Source organism: Leuresthes tenuis, unplaced genomic scaffold, assembly GCF_036924035.1.
Source record: "Leuresthes tenuis unplaced genomic scaffold, fLeuTen1.0.hap1 SCAF_1, whole genome shotgun sequence".
NCBI lineage: Eukaryota > Metazoa > Chordata > Actinopteri > Atheriniformes > Atherinopsidae > Leuresthes > Leuresthes tenuis.
This window is the reverse complement of record NW_027325355.1, coordinates 17,784,926-17,806,119: the sequence shown is the minus strand read 5'-3', so window position 1 is coordinate 17,806,119 and position 21,194 is coordinate 17,784,926. Positions and strand designations below refer to the sequence as shown.

General features: G+C 43.6%; 1 protein-coding gene across 1 annotated transcript in view; it reads right to left on the bottom strand.

Annotated features, from left to right (window-relative positions):
- Nucleotides 1–1,701: 1,701 nt before the first annotated feature.
- The window catches only part of LOC140307856 (fidgetin-like), a 32,893-nt gene continuing 13,400 nt past the window's right edge, over nucleotides 1,702–21,194 (bottom strand). The window contains exon 3 of the mRNA XM_072386818.1: nucleotides 1,702–5,211. Within this exon, the coding sequence (XP_072242919.1) occupies nucleotides 2,936–5,211 (2,276 nt within the window). The 3' untranslated portion in view covers nucleotides 1,702–2,935. The remainder of the gene's footprint in view (nucleotides 5,212–21,194) is intronic.

Below are 21,194 nucleotides of genomic sequence, written 5' to 3'. Positions count from 1 at the left end.
ATAATGTGGTATCTATCAACCTAAAGTCCAACTGAGATCTCTGTAAAATGCATGTCCAGTAGTCACCCCCAATTTTGGTTGAGTCAGAGTTTTGGCAATAGCCTGCCAAGATAAATCTTAGCGGTGTTTTCTTACAAAGAATTGTAACCATTTACATGCACTTTGGCCCCAACATGCTGTAGAGATGTTGTGGTATTTTCAAACACAAATGTCCGCAGCATTTGTTCTGGACTTCTTGCTGAAATTTTCAACCCAGCGCCCTGGTAATACGTCCAAAAGATCAGTACAATGTGGCTGCTAATTTTTCAGAGCATTTACTAGTTAGTGAGTGAGTGTGCCTGCTGGTAAGAGTTGCTACTTGATTTTCTTCACTGCTGAACTATATGTTGCTTTGCTCCGACTGGTTAACTTGGATATGGTCACATTCAATTTTTACTACCTCATCCTCCACTCTCGATGTGCCAGAAACAAAATATGGTGACTTCCGCGTTGTACTTTTTGCATATGCCTTGCACCTGTGGCAGTCAAAACAAACGCTCATCCTCACGCTTTGAAGAGAATCTCCCACTGTGAAGTCTATGCATAAACTGTAACTACAGAAGAAGTCCAGACCAAACTTTTTGGACATTTTCCTGAAAACCTCTAGTGCTGATGTGTAAAAACAGCTTTAGCTGGGTAACTTTCGACAGCTCAACAGAAGACGGCCTGTGTTACTTAAAGAAATGTTAAGTGTTTATCTTGGTAATAAGCATAACCTTAAAAATCTGGCCTGCACTTCTGCATTTTACTGTAGTTAAATTCACAGCAGGTTGTCCATGGCTTCAGTGCATAACTATAACATTACTGATATGAGTGCAGCATATCAAATTCTTTGACAAACAGCTCACCGATATAGGGTTTTGCGGTCAAAATGACCCCTATCATGTTTCAAGAAAGCCAAAAAATGATCAATATCATAGTTGTAAACATATAATTTTAAATAGAAACCATTTGACACATTTCTTTTTCTTTTTATCTTCAATCTGCCAACTTAGTGCAGTCCAGCTCTCCACATGGCTGGAAAAACATTAATAAAGACAGGGATAAAACTGCAGCCAAACTCACCTTATCTCCCCTTTTAATCATACAGTTATCATGAGCCTGCCCTGATTTTAGTAGCAAGAGGGGATGACTAAAGGAGACTTCAGTTGGACTTTAAACTACAAAGACACCTAATAGTTGCTTCTTCAAATATTTGTTTGATTAAACCTAAGTGAACTAAAGGAAATTACTTCAAATGAAGAATCATTTTGCTTCACAAAGAGACAAAGGAAGGAATCTTTGATCTGGTGATTTAGGAAAAAAAAAAGTGACATTTTGAGATATGTGATTATTTCTTTCTTGTAGAGAGTTCGATGCATACTGTGCTTGTACACTGTTCAATGTAAGGATAAAATGAGCCCGTTAGCTAATTCTCTGTAAACATTAAAGCAACACAAGAGACATTCGTGAGCCTTAAAACTGTGTAGGTTTTTGATGGTCTCACAGTCAACAAATTCTTGCGTTTAGCTGCACATTTTGCAGGACTCACACCATGATTTGTTTTCATGACAATGGTGTTATATTGCACAACTGTAGAGGGATGCAAAGAGCAAACATTTGTCAAAATCTCTTGTGTTACTTTAAGTTTTTTTCTTTTTGTATGGACTAAGCAGATAAATGTTTTTATCCTAGCCTAAGGAGGCTAATGGTGTTAGCTTGAGCTTGTTTTGTAAATGGTTTTTTTTTTTTTTTTTTTGTCAAATATGCAGAATGATTGCTTAAATTAAATGAATTCATATGAAAGAACACCTCACAAACATGATAAGTAAGTGGATAGTTTGCGGAACATTTAGAGAATCGGCAGCTGATAAACCGATGGAGCTTTCATGCAGCCTGACCATATAACCTAGATAATGTCATATAAACAATGTCGATTATGGTTGTTTTTATAAATGTACAACACCCACCACCCCAACACCTGCCTGTCTCTAAAAAAACCCCCACAAAAAACCAAGTTGGGCAACAACATGGTATTAAATTTTTTTTAAGGAGCAATGGAAATAAGTTTCAGGACTGGTCAAGAGGAGACAGGCAACTAAAGCACCTGCTGTCCTGAAAAAGAAAAGAAAAATGATTTTACTCTCACTATAGATCATGTTCCATCAATTGGGAACACATCTTGTACATTCATTGTCTCTTTGCTATCAATCCTAGCCATTTGAGGTACACCTAGCACTGCCAGATTCTCCTCTCTGATCTTAGTGCTTTACGTCAAGATATCTTGAGGTACTGTACAATTAACAAACGCTTTCCTGAGTGTTGTTTGTTTGTCACGTTTGCTTGTTTTGCAGACACAGGATGAGAGGAGATGAATGCACGACGGGGCCCAGAGTACCAACACCCCGATGGATTACTGCTCCCAGCGAGACAATGAAGGTTGATTTACCGCCACTGATGGCAATTGTCAATCTGTGTTTTTCAGACTCACCGCTGAAGTTTTAAAGCTCCTAATAATCATCAGCTCATGCCATGAATGTAGATTGTGAGGCAAATGAAGAAAAATCAGAAAGCACCACTTCAGGCACTTGGATAGCCAACTAAATCTCAAGAACAACAACATAACAATATATACATAGACACTGGGGCATTTCTTGTGAAGCCGACTTGCTTGCAATGTGTAAACAATGCCTGGCTTTCTGGAGTGTCAAGCATTCAGATCAAAACTCTTGCTCATTTACTGCAAAACTGCCAGTTTTCTCATCAGACCAGGTTTCTAGGTGCATCAAAATCCTACTTGTGAGTACACAGTGGGAACGTGTTGGCCCTCTGCATGCCTTTCCCTCCAGCACAATGCTTTTGCCCTGAGGGGAGGAATTGTGGAAGCCTCTTTTTCTCAAGGGCGGTTTCTATTTTTTCACTGACTGCAGCCGAACATTTTGTTCCACTCAGTGTAAGTGTCAATCTCTTTCTGCGATATACTGGCTTGGAATTTACAGCAGACACTTTCAATGTCCTGGTAGGTTAGGGGCCTGATCTGACCCCTTGGCATCATACTCGACATGTCCATGCCCTGCGCAGAGACGTGTAAGAGACCAATGAGGGCTTCCTGACAGAGTCTGGCCAGATCCAGTCCAGAAAAACCCTCGGTACGCTGGACCAGCAGTGACAGCTCCTCCTCACTCAAGCAGTATTTGTGCTGAGATTGGGCCAGGACCTGGTTCATGATCTGGTGTCTGGCTGCGCTATCTGGCAGGGGTACCAGTACCCTGCGAGCAAAGTACCTGCGCAGGCCTTCATCCATGTCCTGGGGTCTACTTGTAGAGCAAACCACCAACACTTGGTTGCCTCCATCTTCACCTGAACCAATAAGAAGGGAGTCCAACTGGGCAAGCAGCTCCCCTTTCAGCTGGTTGATGGGGCTTTCTTCACTGAGGTGGGCTGACAGTAGCATGTCAACCTCACTAATGAACATTACTGCAGGCTGCCTGCAACGCGCCACCAGGAATGATGCTCGGATAATTTCTCCTCCATCAGCAAGCCACTTGGTGGCCAGGGTGGATCCACTTAGCTGGAGAAATGGTGCGCCCAGTTGACTGGCCAGGCAGCGGCCTAGCAACGTCCTGCCACTGCCCCTGGGGCCAAACAGCAACACACAGCGCGGGGCTGGTCCCAGACTGCTGAACATGTCTGGACGCAGAATGGGCCACAGAACCTCCTCCTTCAGTGTAGCCTTGGCCAGTTCTAGACCCGCAATGTCATTCCAATCCACTGGGGGACCCTGCTGAACGATTTCCGAAGTCACCATTTCCAGGAGGTTAGGGTCACAGGTTTTCAGCTGCTCTTCAGCAAGTCGGGAGGAGGAAGTAGATGAGGAGGAGGTAGGCCCTTGTGCTGAGTGGGAGAGGTGGAGACGGTGATCGTCAGCACCTTGCTCACTTAGGGAGGGGGAGGTGAAACTGGCAAGAGAGTCTGCTGAGCGGGAGCCCACCAGGGTGGAGGAGACATAGGTTGGTGGAGTCAGTGGTCCCCCTGTCGCCTGACTGCCGTACTTCCTCTGCTGCTGCTCTGATGGCATAGTGGACTGTTTCTGAGGATTAAAAGGTAAAGACGACTTCTCAGCATTCCTGTCAAATCCACCACCGCCGGTACTGTTGCCTCCATTTGCACTGCTGCTGTCTGCTACCCTGTACATGGGACTCTCTGCTGAGCTCCGTGCCTGGGCATAGCCAAAGTTGCCGTAAGAGGAGTCCATCTCTCCTTGACCTGCCATGTAGAACGCCTTCCTTTTCAGTGTGTTGGAGGAGCTACTGTTGAGAGGCGTAGGGGCAATTGGGGTCAAATTGTGGCTCTGGTATGGGTATCCAGGTAAAGCAGAAGAGGGGGGAAGCGGTGTCGGTGCAGCAATGCCTGAGGGGAGGTATGATGAAGGGGGGGGTGCTCCTCCAGGGCTGTATCCTGGCCCGACTGAGCTCTGAGCTGGGTAGCCTGCTGGGGGGTAATTATAACTAGACAAGTTCGGGGAGCCTCCGTTGTAAGTTGGGACCAAAGTGGGATGGGAGGGTGGAGGAGGGGGCTGCAGGAGCCCAGAGCTGTGCAGTGGGGAGGGAAGTGCTGGGGCTGGGGCAGACTGGGAGCTGTAACTACTGTGCAGGTATGAGCCACTGTACGTGGGGCCATATTCCTGAGAGGACATGGAGGAAGAGTGGAGGGCTGTGGCTGTGTGGCTCCCACAGCTGCTGCTAGAGTAGCTAGGCTCACTCAGTGTGCTGGAGGCCAGGCCCGGGGAGCTACACATGCCAGACACCACTTCTGAAGCTGCCGCCACGCCTCCCTTTCTGATGGAAACTCCCTCTGGGATGCAGCTCATGGGGTAGACCCCATCCTGCCAGGGCTCCGATTCACCTTTCCGTCCGTTCATCACTCCGGGGACGCCGGGCCCCTCAGAATACGAGCCCGGCATCTCAAGAATGCCAGAATACTTCTCAGCATACTTCTTGAGTAGGTTGGAGGCGGTGAGGGCAGAGATGTCGTCATTGGCCCAGGCATACTGGTAGGCGGCGGAACGTTGCAGGTGGCCAGGCACCGTCCTGTAGGCCTCAGCCTTGTGTGCAGGTGAGCGCGTGGTGGAGGAGATGTCGAAATGCTGTTCGGCCCACTGGCTGTGCTCGGGGGTCCACTGCATCTTTAGGCCTGCGGGAAAAAGAGACACAAACATTAACACAAAGGCATACTAAGATCATTTTGGCCATAATTAAAATGACAACACCTTCAAATTACCTGAAAAAGAGGGTGGTCAATTAAAAAGGGGATATTTATCGAGAGGCTTATTTGTGATATTGTGTGTATTTGTGTGCAACTGCAAATTAATTGTTAATTTCTTCATCCTATGAGGACTCAGAGACCATCAGCAGGTATAGTGCAGTACAGAAGGACAGTGGGATGGCTGGTTACTGCAGCCTAATGCACCCTGGCCAGACCAATAAGACAGAGGCATTGAGGGTCACTCTATAATCCCCAGCTCATCTGAGGTGGCTGGAGATGGGTTTGAAAATGCACCTCGCAGTGCCACAAAGCAGCACACGCACACATCCACCCCCCTCTGCTCATTGTGCTTGTGCTTTCATTCAGCTAATACACACACACACACACACACAAACCTGTGCTCATACACACAGGCGTTTAAAAAAAAAAAAAAAAACTATCTTTGCCTGCACTCAGGCGTGCTGTAGTGCACATGCACAGACACACACTCACATCCACTGACCCAGACGGACAAACACAGGCACGCACACAGGAGCTGTGGCGAGCTATGAATTACAACACATTGTGTCTCGAGCTTAGTTCCTGTCTGCACAGCTCCACCTTGACCTCCTCTCTCTGCCATTCTCTTCCTCGTCTGCCTCTCTTCTTCATGCCTCCCTGCCGCCTTGTCTTCTCTCAGCCTCTCCGCTCTGTTTTTTTTTTTGCCTCCCGTTTTCCACCTCCCTCTTCCTACAGCCATCTTTATTTCTCCTCACCTCTTTTTATTCTGGCTCAATCTATTTCGATATATATCTCCTCTTCTCATTCCCTTTCTCCTGCACCCCTCCTCTTATTTACTCCGCCTGTGCTTGCTTCGCCTCCTCCCCTCCCCTTCCCTCCTTCCTTGCTCTATCTCATCTCAGGCACACTCACCTGGCTCTCCCCTTTATTGCCTCGGGAGGCTAGAGAGCCACTGTTTCCTTTAATCCCAGCCAATGCCATCTGCAAACACTGACAGTCTCACAGCAACTCCATCGTTGTCTCACTATCAAAGCCCCGGTGCTATCAAAGGCTGGACGGGGCGTAATCACAGCAGCCGCACGGCAGATTGAACTCTGTTTGATTTGACTTAGTGCACACAAATAAAGGATAATATCGGTGTCATTTAGGCTGCTTCCTCTGACTTATTGACTGGCAGCAGTTGGATGCAGAGACCCACAGCTGGGGGTCTGGTGAGCAATCCCTGCTTCTGAATTGGTTTATGCGTGTGTGTTTTTTTTCGCTGTTGTGTGAGTAAAGCAGAAATCCATTCACGAAGGAGCAAATTTCTCTATCCTCCCATCCATTTATGCCACTGCAAACACATACACCGGGGGAAAAAAGCATGCAGGCACCAACACGTACACGTTAACACTCTCTTGCTCTCTTATCCAAGGCCTTGTGTTTGTTTGGTAACAACACAGGCAGGGAGGGGGGAATCCCCAGACTCCTATTTCCTCTCTGATTCTCCTCTCAAGCCATCTCTCGACAGACACCCGTGGCTAATTAGCAGAATGGCGATCTGCTAAATGTGTTAATTTACAACATTTTAGCTGAGGGGAGTCTTACAGGGGCTGGCAAGCCCGTCACCCTCCCAGTGTAGCGAGAAAGCAATGCCTCAGACAAAGAGCTGTGCCGAGGAAAGTTCTGTATAAGCTGGGAGGCTCCCTTTAATATTGAGAATATAAAAAGGAGAAGCAGCGCCACAAAAGGGCGGTAATTTGAAAGAAAGCATTACAATTTAGAAAACTGGACAAAATAAGAGAACATTAATCAGCATGCTGCCAATAAGCCAATGTTATAAACCAATCGATCCTTAATACAACAGGATCATTGAAAAGAATACCAAACAGTGAAAGGCCGCTCTCATTAACAAGCTTTAGAGTCTCATGTCTGATTCATAGACAGAAGCTAAATGTTTGTTTGGTGGTGCACATGAAATCTCTATTGTTTCAACACGATCATTTTATGCACTGCTAAATAATACATGGCTGTAGAGAGAGGACACTTGGCCAGCTTCAGCCATGTCCTCAACATCAGTAAATGTAGTATTTCTCTCTCCACTCAACAGTATATTCCCCTTCTGATCCAGGAGCTATAACTGCAGGTCTTCCTGCAGCTGCTCCCCTCTCTGCAGCCAAACAGGCTGGGAAGCAGCTTCGCTTGATGCAGTGTCAATCTACAGAGCGACTCTGCTGCAGAAATATCCACCTTTCACATGTCTTTTAAAGGAGGAATCAGCAACCTTCCATTTTGAAATCAGCCACCAGTGAGCAAGAAGTACGTGATCAAGCTCTTCACCTCTGCCTTGAACCGACCATTCAATCAATTCTTACAGAGCAGGACCCATGCAATTAAACAGAAATAATGTAATAGTACAGCAATCACGCATTTGAAGATCCTGGTCTTTCCTTTATTTGCTCACTTCACAGGGGAAATTGCGAACATGAGAGATCATAAATGGAAGATCAGTGGAATTATCTGGTCCATGATGGGCCCTTTAAGATAAACTAAAAGACTAAACAGCGATTTGGTAAAAACTGAGTTGAGGAAAGAATCTGACTACTGTTCTACAACGCAAAAAGACACGATGCATAATTCATCTTAAATTTGCGTAACAACAGGCAAGAGTTGATACTTAAACCGTGGTGTCTTTGGAGCTTTGTACAGCCACGCAAGCTGCAATTAGTGTTTGGTAAAGTACTTCTTTTTGCAGTCCCAGTTGCAGAAAAAAAAGGCCTGACCAGTGCGCTTCGGTGCCAAGAGCGTTGCTATGGTAACCAACATCCAAATCAACATTGATGTGCATGTGCTCTTTTTTTCAAAATTTCATGTACATTGCCACACAAATCCCAACAGATCGTGAAATAAGAAACAAGACGTTACGCAATGGCATCAACACAAATATTATTAGCTGCTCTCAGACAAGAAAATACAGTCGTGGTGTATCACTGCTCTTTACTGGCAGTGGGAAGTTAGAAGTTTCAGCTAGACGAGAAAGATATCTGGACTTATCAAGACATTCTATAATGTTGGTTAAGGTTTCTGTTAATATACCCCACACCTTTTCCTACTTGTGTATTCAATGCAATTCGCAACGTGTTGTGTTATCAATTGTTATGCTAATATTGCTGATGACTAATCTCCACCCTCTACCTGGCACAAAACAATTTCCCAGCTGAGTGTGTCCAAACACACACACACACACACACACACACGAGGATGATGTAGGAATGGGACTAATGGAAACAGATAGATTTCTCTGATGTCCTGGGAAATGGCAAACTGGAGGAGAATGGCCAGTACCGGCACAGCAAATGGCAATGCCGAAAATATATGAAGATAATCACCACAAAGGCGCCCAAAAATTTTGGGACTGACCCACTAGTGCATGAGAGCTGTATCAAGTGAAAGCTAACACAGGAGATAGCTATAGTTTGAGCTAAAATGTAACTTTTTACAAACTGTGATATATCACACACTAACAAGAGGAATAAGAACAACAAATCCAGAGTCAAAGATACTACGTTTGAGGCCATTTCAACTGCAGCCAGGGTGCATTTGCAGGCGCCTTGGTAGTCTAGTTCAGTGCCCAAGTGAGACCCCAGGGTGGCCCCGGGGTGCCATTGCCTTTTCACCATGAGGTAAGGTTATGGTGATGTGTTTTTGAAAGTCACACTTAGCTTCACCGTGAAGATAAACAGGCTAAAATATTAGGCCTCTTGATCATTTATCTTTGCTACAGAGGCTGAAACATGGCCTAGTGATTGCACTCCTGCTACACTATGTAGTACTACCACACATTGAAGTCATGGTTGTTTTGTGAAAGCCGAGTTGCAACGATATTTGATTGGACGCTGTTTTCTCTCTATTAACTTTTTATTAGGTAACGTCAAAAGAAGTGAGAGGTGAGCCAGGCCTGCAGGTCGGTTGAAACAATGAATAAGAAAAGCAGACATGGATAGTGCAAGACAGGATGAAGCCATCAATAAATCTTTGACCCACTTCACAGCTGAGGATATGATGCCCTTGAGAAATGTAGTGAGGCCAATAAGGTTTAAAGAACTCATGAGAGCAGTTGTTCCTAGCTATGCCTCACACGAGTGATTGTGATTCAGTTAACACTGGTTCAAAGACTGAGCCTTGTGGTGTAGCTGACTTTATCGAGAGGCTCTATCGAGTGTGTTTGAATTCAAACAAACTAATATTTACCACCTTTGCTGAATAAGGTAACAGTAAATTACCTTGTTTGTCAATCCAACTTCTGACACTTGCATTTAAATCTAATTTGAACATAAATAAGATGGACAAACGCATATTTAAATGGATGCATTTACGCACAGTGCAGCATGGGGTTAGGTTTGGATTTATTATGTTTGGGGTGTCAAGCTTGAAATGGGTGCACCCACGTGCATGTGGACAACAAAATCTGACCGCGTGGAACAAAGTGACACATGCCTCTGGTCTGCAAAGCAGTCTGCGTCATTGTCGATGCAGCTATACAAAGCTGATAACAATAAAATCTATCTCTAAGTTCACTCTCTTGTGTCTTAAACATTCTTACGGTATCACAACATGCACAGGTTGCAAACATCTTTTCAGATTTCCAAAGCTTTCCACAACTTCTTTGAGTAAAATTGCAGTCACAACTTCCTTAAAAACCTTGCAAACCCTCTCGAAAGGCGAGCATGTTACAAAAGACAGAACCGGCTTTGGCCATCCGGCACATGTCTGGCCTTTTTTTGGAGAGGTTTCCTTCTCTGCTTCACTAATACCAACATGTGGCTCTGAACTCCAAAATGGAAAGAACATACGTTTCTGGAAAATACATTAACAGTGTTAAAATTAGAATACAAAAAGGCTTCATAAACTCATTTTTAATTAAGTCTTACTCCTATGAGACACGAGGAAGATTTCAGCTCATTAAAGTTTAAGGTAGGAATTGGTCCAATTGGCTTCCATCACCTCGTCATGGTAACATTTACTCTGATTGTGGGCTCAAACCACACATGTTCTGACAATGCAGTGAACTCACCATAGGGCTCTCTTTAATTTCAGTATTATCATCAAACCATATATAAAATCAATCCCGTTCACACCCAGATAATCTGCCGCTACCTTTTACCCTTGTAAAGGCGACCAGCGTACGAATTTCATCTCAACTGGCATGAATTATAGTAACGTATTAGAAAATAAATCCTCACCACAACATTAACTCTCACTACCCTGCAGAGCACCCGGCCTGTGAGTTACACATGAACTGATATTTTCCGAATCATTTAACATGTAACTACAACCGAAATCAAAACACAGACATTGTCAAAAGGGGATTTTTATCAGATCTTGCTCATTAGTAAAATGGGAAACTGCGAGTCTGGTATTAACAGGTGTTATCTGAGTTGCTATTTCCTATTCCCTGCTCTGTCTTATAACGGAAACAGAAAAAAGTGTAATCAGAGCAGCTTTACTGGGAATTCAGCTGTACTGAAATACAGTATGTGGGAGCAGAGACGAGAGACAGGCTAACAGATGTTAACTGCTGACACTGGGTAAAATGTGTTTTATATACCATTATCAACATTATAATAGTAAACGTGTTTAAAAAGGACAGGTGCAGATACACTCTGAGACAGTTCTGAATCAAAGTGTCGGAATGCAGTTTTTTTGCTCATTTCCCAGGCCTCAGCGAGCTTGCTTTCACTGTTAATGAAGGAAACATATCTAAGGTTTGCATCTAAGTTAAATTATATAAGTCTACGCATAAATCAAGATTAATATCAGCTATTTACTTATTACGCTGGATCTTTTTTCCCCTACATTTCCATTCGCCTGTCATTCCACCATCCACCGTCGTGTCACTCAACCGTGGCTGAATGACATGTCAATGAGTTCACCGATCTGCTCAGTAAAGCCATTAACGGAGAAAAGGGATTGTGAGGAGTCACGCAGAGGTGTGGATTTGTCCTTTTGTGCTTTAGAACAAAACCGCCGTGAATCAATAGGGAAATAAGGTCTTCTGCTTTGTTCTGCGACTCGTGCTGGGAGCCCTGTAAACACAGCGCATGAACCACCATAGTCTGGGAGGAGGTGCGTAGTCTTGCACACCTTTAAGCTTGAGATAAGTGTTGAAATGAGTATTGTTGAGGATATGCAAAGTGTCCCACGGTGTTTAAAGGATATATATATATACGCTTGGCTAGCAAACAAATGAAAACACAATGCGTTCAACTGAACTCTCCCTTACATACATACAAGAGGCAATTGGACGGAGAAGGAAAAAGAATAAGTAAGGCTGGAGAGAGGTTTGATAAGAAAAAAAGAGAAAGAAGGTGGATAGTCGTGAAGGAAAGATGGCAGGGAAACAAGAGAAACACATGCTTCCTAAGTCGCAGTCTTCCGTCCGCTTACTTTGACACTCCATCAAACTCTATTATGAGCAATGTTTTAAAAATAACACAAATCTTTCTAATTCTATCATTAATAAAGATAACATATATAAAAGAGTGTGTCAGGATCCATCAAGGCTTTCATCTCTTCTATAATGAGGTTAATACAGAGACGCAGTGATTACCCCAGCAATGCAAATGAAGGCCAAATGATATCTTGCAGTATTTAAATAAGGTAATAGCGATTACTCTACGTTATTCAAATGAGGACAGATGCTTTGAACTGAGCGCTTTGAACTCGCTGCTCCTTCTCCAGAACATATGGAAGAGATGGAGGAGGATTGACTTTGGTATTATTCAGGGGTGTAGCCTCTAATTCAATGTGATGTAAACTAGGGGCAATGAGCAAAGCAATGTCACTTCATGAGGGGGGAGTGTTAAGGCTGGGTGTGTGGGGGGGCTTACTACAGTCTTTTGCTTGTCTTGAGCAACCTTGAAAGTCATTGAAAAAGTCGCGGAAATATGATTGTCAACAGATTCAAAGACGTGGATGAAAATCGGTCAGTGCATCCAGCACCCTTTAGTTTGCAGAAACTGTCAAGGCCCTTCGCTTTTCTAAAAATACACAAAGAATTATGTTGCTTGCAGAGCCAAACTTGAGCTTTAATATGGCAGTGAGTGGCCTAGATCATGATTACTGGATTACATGTAGGTCCTGACCAGATTGACCAGATTTAAAGTAGCTGAGTTCTTTGCATTCACTTCTCCCTTTTTCTTTTTTTTGAATTTCTTGTTTTCTTTTTCTATTATTTCCTCTGGTTATAGCAATTTAACAAAGCTGTTATTTTCAGCAAAGTGTTTAAGGACTGGTGGAAATTTGCAGTGTATTTGTATTTGTTGTCATTTAGCAGTTGCTTGTACTGAATTACAAGCGGACACATGCAGTAATGCAGGAGATTTTGGGAGGGGGAAAAAAAAAAAGCAAGGGATGCATGAGTTTCAGAGGAAGAAAAAATGGAAGGCAGCATGATCATTCACTCAACATCCAACAGAAATTTTCTCCACCTTCTGAAGCGTCAAGTCTGCCAGTATCCCCCCCCCCCTTTCTACTCCAGCCTCCACATAGAGAAGCCTAATCATTCTCATTATGTTTGGCGTCCATCTGCATCAACAGAGCTGCCTATTACCGCGTGTGTGTGTATATGCAGTAAACAGCTCTTTAGAGAGAGCTAATGAGCTCTTTTAAGTCTGTCTGCTGTGTGATTCTGCAAGCGGGGTGTCAGAGCAAACTGCCCATTTTGGTAACGTCATAATTAAGTCGTACGTGTGAGCATGTGGAAAAAAAGAAAAGAAAGAGATGTCGGCACACACGCTGCCCGGCTGACATGCCAGCCTGGTCTGAATGCCTTCTTTGTCTTTATAACATAAACTGACGCGAGGAGACCTTCAAAAATAAACTATCGTGTTGAAATTCTGTTGCTCTGGCGTCTCCGAGTGAGCGTTGGAGGAGGAGGAGGAGAAGGAGGAGGAGGAGGAGGAGGAGGAGAAGGAGCTGCGTGACAAGCGATAACTTCATCAAGAGAGACCTGTTTTCACACACCACCTGGGAAATCTAACCAGCCAGTTATTCAAATCCTTATCAAATACACCAGAGGGCATCTCTTAACCTCTCAATCACGACACCTCAATATGCAGCATACAGTATGTAGCTTTCATTTAATGACGTGCGCGCGTGTGTGTATTCTCAAGCGCACAGGCTTTGTGTGTGTTTGACAACCTCCGGACTGCCTTGTTAATGAGTCCGGCACACTGTGACTAAGCCACGGGCTACATTGTACTGGCACGCAACCTGCGGTACAGAGTCGAATAATGTGATTAGGTCCTCCAAAAGGCAATTAATTATCAAATTAGTCATGAGCTTGTGTCACTCACACACACAGACACACACACAACAATCAAAACTGAGTTCATGTGTCTTCTCTGGAGCAACAACTGCAGGCCAGAAAGTGACAGAGATGTCAATATTAACAACCTTTATTTGTTTAGAACAGAAGAACTAAACTGCATTTTTATCCACTGTGACAGCCCATAAAGCTGTGCTCTGCGCCACACTCATTTCTCTGAAAAATAACCCGGATTCCCATCTTTGAAGCCTCCCATTCAAGCTCAGCCACAGCTTACCGCTGCAACGACTAGTCTGTTGCAAAGCAACGACGACAACAACAACAACAGAAAAGGGAGTAAACACAGGGAGTTCAAAGTCTAGACAGCGAGCAGTGACCAGGAGAGATGAGCTGTCACTAACTCAAAGACAGAAAAGGGGGAGGGAGAGATTGCTGTAGCGATGACAGCTCAGAGCTGCGATATAAGAGTGTTTGACAAATGACAGCAGCTTTAAAAAAAAAAAAAAGAGAGAGAAAAAAATCAAATATTCATTGTAATCGGTGATCCTTGACCTCACGATAAGTTTGCTTTAACTATCCAACTTTGAAATGTTTGCGGAGCAGATATTTAGCTTTGGCTTCATCGAGGTATGGGGAAGCTTTATAAGCTTTAAAAAATGATCGGGGTGTGTTTAATGAGAACTCTAAATTTAGCCAGCAGAAATCAGACTTGAGCGGTGGAAATCTTTAACTAAATTCCAGAGGCGTGCCACCGGCGCCCATGACGAAGAGTATCAGATCTTCCTTAGAGCTGTATAAATTGACACTGTCTAAATTTCCTTTTGCTAGACAGACTATTGAATGGGTGGGTTAAATGGGTAGGGCGCAGTTAAACAAATGCTCCGGATCAAGGAAATTGTGCGTGGCTCCTTTTGTCATTCAGAAAGGAAATTGAGAGATATTCGGTGGGGGCTCTGAGCCACTAACGCATGGCATTCATCTATAATGCACTCGGCCTGTCCGTCAGATACTCCATTTCCTGTGACTAGCGCAGCGTGCCTAATCACCCGGCTCCACACAGGGTTTCTTCCTCAAACACAGCCCTGCACAAACACACGCGCGGTCACACGGGCAAGAATGAAGACAGACACAAGCAAGACGCTCATAGAAACATCAGGCCCGCTGAGGCAAACAGATTATTCTTATCTGGCGAACAAAACATCTGTAAAGACTCTCACCACCACTGTGCTCTAACAGTGTCACGACCCCAGCAGCATCTCCGCAGCTCCTCTTTCATCACTCAGAAAAAGCAAACCTTTCACAAGCCAGCCAAAGTCCATAGACGCATCATCAGTACGGTAAAAAAAAAAAAAAAACAAAGTCGTGTGTGTCTTACACTCAATGACATGTTGGTGCAGTAAGAAAGAAAAAAATCTGGAGGAAAAACTTGTCCTATGATGAGTTAGGCTGTAGCTGTAAAGCTTTAACAAACAAATACACTTACAAAGATAAAATCAGCTGCTAATGGCTTTATTGAGTTAATAGAGTTGTGTGTTCCCACTCAATCGTACTTATGAATTAAGCTTTAATGAGCTATTTATGATCAGTTAAAGGAAAAAGATATATCAAGGATCTATAGAAGCATTTATAAATGACTTTTAAAAGTAAATAAATACCCATTTGTAATCATTCATGACGCAAATTTATAATCACTCGTTTCTGAATTAAAGACCTCTGTAACACACCCAGTGAGGTGAACACTGCAACCAATTTATGAGGAGCTAATTACTCTTAATTACAACAAATAATCTATTATTCCTTTTGCTAATGCACAAACATAAAAAAACTGCAGGCCGTGATAAAAGTCCTGAGTAATAATCTAGAAATAAGGCTTACATGAAGGGTTACCGATGTTTTTTACATTAATATGGCTTTACGTAACATCTTAAGTAACAACTACTGATGTCTTTTATACAAAACATTGACTCTATAAAGTACTTAATAACAAGTAATGAATGTTCACGTGCAGTGAGCTGCGGTTGTGGTTTTTGGATCTAAGAGATGTCTTTATCATTTTTTGTGTATTTAGCAGTATTTGAGTATGAAAATGGAATGAATGAGATGTGTCTAATATGCACAATCTTGAGATCCTTTAGTTTAAAACGGTGTTAAATAGAGTGCAACAGGTCACAAGGTCAGAGCATCGTGCAGAGCGTGAATGTGGCACACTGTGGCTCAGACCAGCATGGACGCCAAAGAAAAAGGCACACAGCTCCCACGCTTGTAGTCTAAGAGGCATGATTGTTCTTTACATGTGTAACGCCGTCTCTAATGTGCATTTACCAGGACAAAGTATCACATTTTAGGAATTGCATGTAGTTATTTTACAACTGATTTATTGTCCGGGTTAGAGTCAGGGTTGCGCTGGCATGTGGGTTAAAAGAAAAACCCGAAAGATGCTTTATTTGAGCCTAAGCTTCATGCTTTCTTTGTTGTTTTTAATGCAACAACTGAAACAAGAAAAAGGACAGAAACTAAAAAAAGACATCTTTATGATGCATAGGCGTAGTTTCCCTGCAGCTACAGTCTTACTTTACTAATGAGGGTCACTTATATAGCTTCTAATTGTGGCTTAATTTCGGCTAAAGAAAAGAAAAAAAATAATAGTTGTGTATTAGCAATTGTATAATGTTAGCAAAAACACTGTTAGCTTATGAGTCCAAACCTAAAGAATTACTTAAAAGTTACAATGATGGACAACTTGTGAAGATAAACCCGGGTTGGCAAAAATGAAATAATCCAAAGATTAACAGACAAACACAACAGTTTACTTTTTCAAGTAAGTAACAGAGTAAATGACCTGTGAGGCTTGCACCCTCTGACACTGGTGTCAGTTAGACCTGCATGTTCGTGACTGCAGTCTTTCTCTGGTGACAGCGTGAACACTTCGACAGATACATCGGCATTCCCAGCAAACAACTCTCTGCTACTTCCACCTGAGGTGAAGCCAGCAGGAGCTTTCGAAGCGGCCCTGAGGTTAACGTGGGGCCAGGCGCTATCAATACTCCTCTGACGCCCGGATCCATCCTGTGAACCACCACCACTTTGTTTACCTGTGTGTTCAGTAATTAAAATAGATTTCTGAGAGGAGGTCTAATCCTTTCAGAAATGACATCGATCCGGCCTCCAATTCAAGAGAGCCGTGGTGTAATTTTGTCATCTTTTCTCCCTCCCCTATGCTCTTTCCACACAAGCAGTGCCCCCACAGCCCCCCTTCCTCCTCTGTGGAAACTTTGGAAAGTCCTCGACATGAGGGACGTCATTCAGGGGCAGGCGGGGGGGTAGGGGGGGTTGCAGTAGAGGGGTGGCAGGTGGAGATAATAGAGAGGAAGCCTCTAACCTCGTCTAAAGCTGTCTGTCTTCGTAAATAAAATGAGATAATTATTGAGTGAACAGCATTATACGCCAACGACGCACTCTTTCTTCCCCCCCCCTCCAACCGGCGCAGTTGTAAATCTCAACAAACACGGTGCTTTTGGACATTAAGTGCTCACTAAGCACAGTGGATGCATCATATTTCAAGAGCAGGCGTTGTGTGGGTGAGGAGCTGGGGAAAATGGAGTGTAATGGTTATCCATTATCTTATACGGCAACGGCGGCAATGATCATTTTCAAGTGACTCATTTCTGGAAGTACCTATCTATTGGCCACTTCGAGAGAAGACTTTGATGGCTAATCCAAAACAACTATTCAGAGGTCATTTACTGCAGCGGCGCTGAGACACTCGGCACAAGAGAACGCTCCAGCCTCCCTCATTATTCAAATACAATCCTCAGAAAGATCCACATCACAAACAGCGGCGCAGCAGCCCCGGAGTGGGCGATTACCTACACAGCATACTCTGAACCAGAGTGGAAACATTAACAATGCATCAACAAATGAATATATCACATTCAGAGTAAGAGTTTGAAAGCGTACAAGAAATATTTGTCATTGGAATGAAATAGTGACACTAGAGCCGCATTAGCATATCAATGATCACTCGTGGAGAAGGAGCCTGCGTGCGCACAAGTTGTGTTTGTGGGAAAACTTTCATATTATTCAGTCATATCATTTCATTCTGGAGAGGTAAATGTATTTTTAGAAGTGTAGGTGTGATGTTTGTTTGTGTGTGGTCTCGGCTCCACATGAATGGTTACTTAACACCACACTGATTTCCCCTCAGCAGTTAGAGAAAAACCAGCCGATGCTCAATGATGCATCGCTGGGTTTGTTGCCGCCAGGCTGTGTATTTGTGTGTGCATGTGTGTGTGTGTGTGTGTGTGTGTGCGTTCTCATCGCTGGCACATAGACAGACAGCCCAGGAGTGACTGCCGGAGTGCCACCATCTGTGGATGCATTTATGTCTGTCTGCACCGAGCTGCGTGTGTCTCACTGCTTGTTTGTGTGTGTATGGGGGGGGGGTTCAGATGTGGGTTGGGGGTGCACCCAGTCATTCAGCAGACTGGACCACAGCTCCATAGTTTTTCTGCCTCTCACAAAAGCAGACTTACTCTTTGCCAAATAATAATTACACAGCAAAAAAACCCCAAAAAATAGTGCACTTTGGACAAAACTTTCACTATTTCATTTTAGATTTTAGAAATCCTCTTATGCCTAAATAACTGACAAGTCCATGCACTGAAAGCAGTGGAATAAAAACAGATCTTTTTGTCACTTAAGCTAATTAAAAAAAAACTATTTTAAAGCCTTATCAACTTGTTAGAATAGATTTTGAAGCGTATCAAACACTTGGCAAGCAAGCAAGACTAGAGTTCAACAGCAGTTGGTGGAGATTAACGCCCGCCCTGAGCGGTGCACACGCTAACACCGTGTATGTTTGCGTGTGTGCGCATGTGCTTGTGTGGCGTGTGTGAATTGCTGAAGATAACCCGGCTGGGGTAACCTCTACCCCCAGCCTGTGAACTTGCAGGATCCTTCACAGTGCATGTTTGAAGTGTAAAATCCCACTCACTTCATATGGATTCTGGCATAGATCAGCCAACTCACGTCTTCCATGGCCTTCATCTGAGGCAGCTCTAGTTTCATTGTCCACCTGTTTTTGTGGGGTTTTTTTGTTTTTTTTTTATAAACTGTAGCCACACATTTGAGAAATGTGGTCCTTGGCTGAAGTGGAGACTCGCTGACTCACCCACAACATACATAATTTAATAATAATTTCTCAAATGCTGTGACTCAGACAGAAAAAACAAAAACACAAGCCGCAGTTTTTTGTTCTCGAAGCATTTTAAACAAGCAGCAAATGTTAGCGCTAGCTAGTGCTAGCACATGTCATCAGCTCCATTGCTGCAGACTCCAAGCCACAATTCATGATAGCTCAGGTAAACCGATGTGTACAGAGTCGCTCCACTACTTTCAGCGTACAGCTTGACAAATTTCTAGTGCAGCATATAGTCAATGAAAAGTTGGACAAAAGTGGACAATTCAAATGCAGTCATGAACTTGTAGTTACATCATCTTGCTGTGCCTTCTTCTTCTTCTTCTACAGTGTATTAATAGCTGTCTCCATCTTTGAATATTAACATAGCGACTTAATGGAAAAATCCATATTAGATGCACGTTCTTCTGTTATTCTTCTGGAAATATGAAATTTGAGTCAATCTGATATATTTCAAAGCAGGTCAAATGTCACAGCTTTCCTGTATTTTAAAATGCCATTCAATTAATATGTGATTTACCCACTTCTCTGACAACTATGAGTTTGGAGTAAACTTTAGAGTCATTCATCTTTATGTCACACCTTCTGCACACCTTTAAAGCAGAGTATATAGCATATAGTGCTGACTGACAGGAGGGGTGAGAGGGGAATGGGAAGGTATGTTGGCTAAGGTTGGGAGTTGGAGTTAAAAACTCCACCGATTGCTGCTATGAGCTCCTGCCCACGCGCCTCAACAGCCTGTCATGCTCATCCAACACCTGCCTATTCTCTGTTTGAGCTAAAATATGTGTGTTTAAAAGCTGAGCTCAGGGAATTGGGGAGAGCAAATGCTCAGGTATGAGGACATAAGTTAGTGAAGACTGCACATGCATCTTTAAATCCACTGTGCCTCACATTATGCTGGAATTCACACAGGTTGTCTAAACAGTCAAACAGCGGATCAATACGACCATCGATCGGTGGCATTGAGACTGAACTGGTCGTGTCGAGGGGGCAGAAGATTCTCACTAGATCTCTCTGCAGCAGCTGGCTGGAGGACGCATGCACATACATTTATAATCCTTGTATACACACCACAGAGATAATATAGACATCACATAAATATATACATATCTATATCTATATATATATAGATTTATTTATGTGATATGTTTGTGAATACAAGTTTACAAATTTCCGAACATACATTTCTGCCTGTGAGACCATTTGAAAAGAAACTCGAGCTTCCTCGCAACACATACTACCTCCACACCAACAACGGCGCTCATCTCATCTCACATGAGCAGATTTGGGTCCTGTCTGTTCAAGTCCGAGCAGTCTGCCAGCAGTTTGTCTCAAAGTGAGGGCATCCAGTCAGCTTCAGCAGATGAATATAAAGCTGGCTGCCGCCGTGTCTCCTCGCGCTCAACTGACACAGTCGATAGCTCTGCATTATTCATGGGGACGGCGGGGGCCGATGAGATGGCCTCTCACTGAGGGCTGGATTTCAACAGTCCCGAACTTTACAGTGGCTGGCGGACGCGTGACACCTTCAACAACTGTTTATCGTCAGCAAAAATGACAACCTGAGGCACGAGAAAGGGCATGAAACTTAAAAGAGAGGTTAATGGAGGAATAGGCCCGCAAAAGCAAATTTGTAGGTTTTGAATTAGGCTCCAAGGTTGACGTGAGAGTTTTAAGACAACCCCGGCACAGTCTTGTGCTGTGGTTAAATAAAATGTAGCAGAGCAAAAATAGCCTGACTCGGAAATGTAAAGTACATATTTTGACTTTTCTTGTCAGCTCTTCTTGTTGGCTATCAAGTCAATAAACGCGGATCAGACGGCAGACATGAAAACGTGAGCGCAAATAAAAAGAAAACAAATCTTTTCAAATGCTTCTTCTCCGCGTTAGCTGATTTCCATTACACACACAAAAGACATCAATTAGCCAAACCGTGTCTGGTTAGGAAAAAAAGAGGATTTGACAAAGAAAAAAATTACAAGAAAAAGAAAGAAAAAAAGACGCAAAGAGAAGCAGAGGCAATAGAGAACTTCAAGCTGCTTGATATCAGATCTCGGAGGAGAAATTTGATGGGCACCGATGAGCAGAAGGCATCTCAGGAGAATTGGACAAGGGAGAGATTTAATGTGATCATAGGGGACGCTCATCTTTCAGGGAACGGGGTAATAATGAGCAATCAATAACGTCCTTAACAGAGTTAGAGCGAGTGGCTGACAGCAGATGTAAGGCTCCGGCTAACAGGTTACGTCTGATCTCACATTACCACAGTGGATCTGGGTTTAACATGCACACACACACACCCTCAACATGAGCGTGCACGCATGGACACCGGCATATGGACGCACATATACATCTCCACCTCGCTATCTTTTTGCATCCCGCTTTCATCCTGTGTAACCCTCA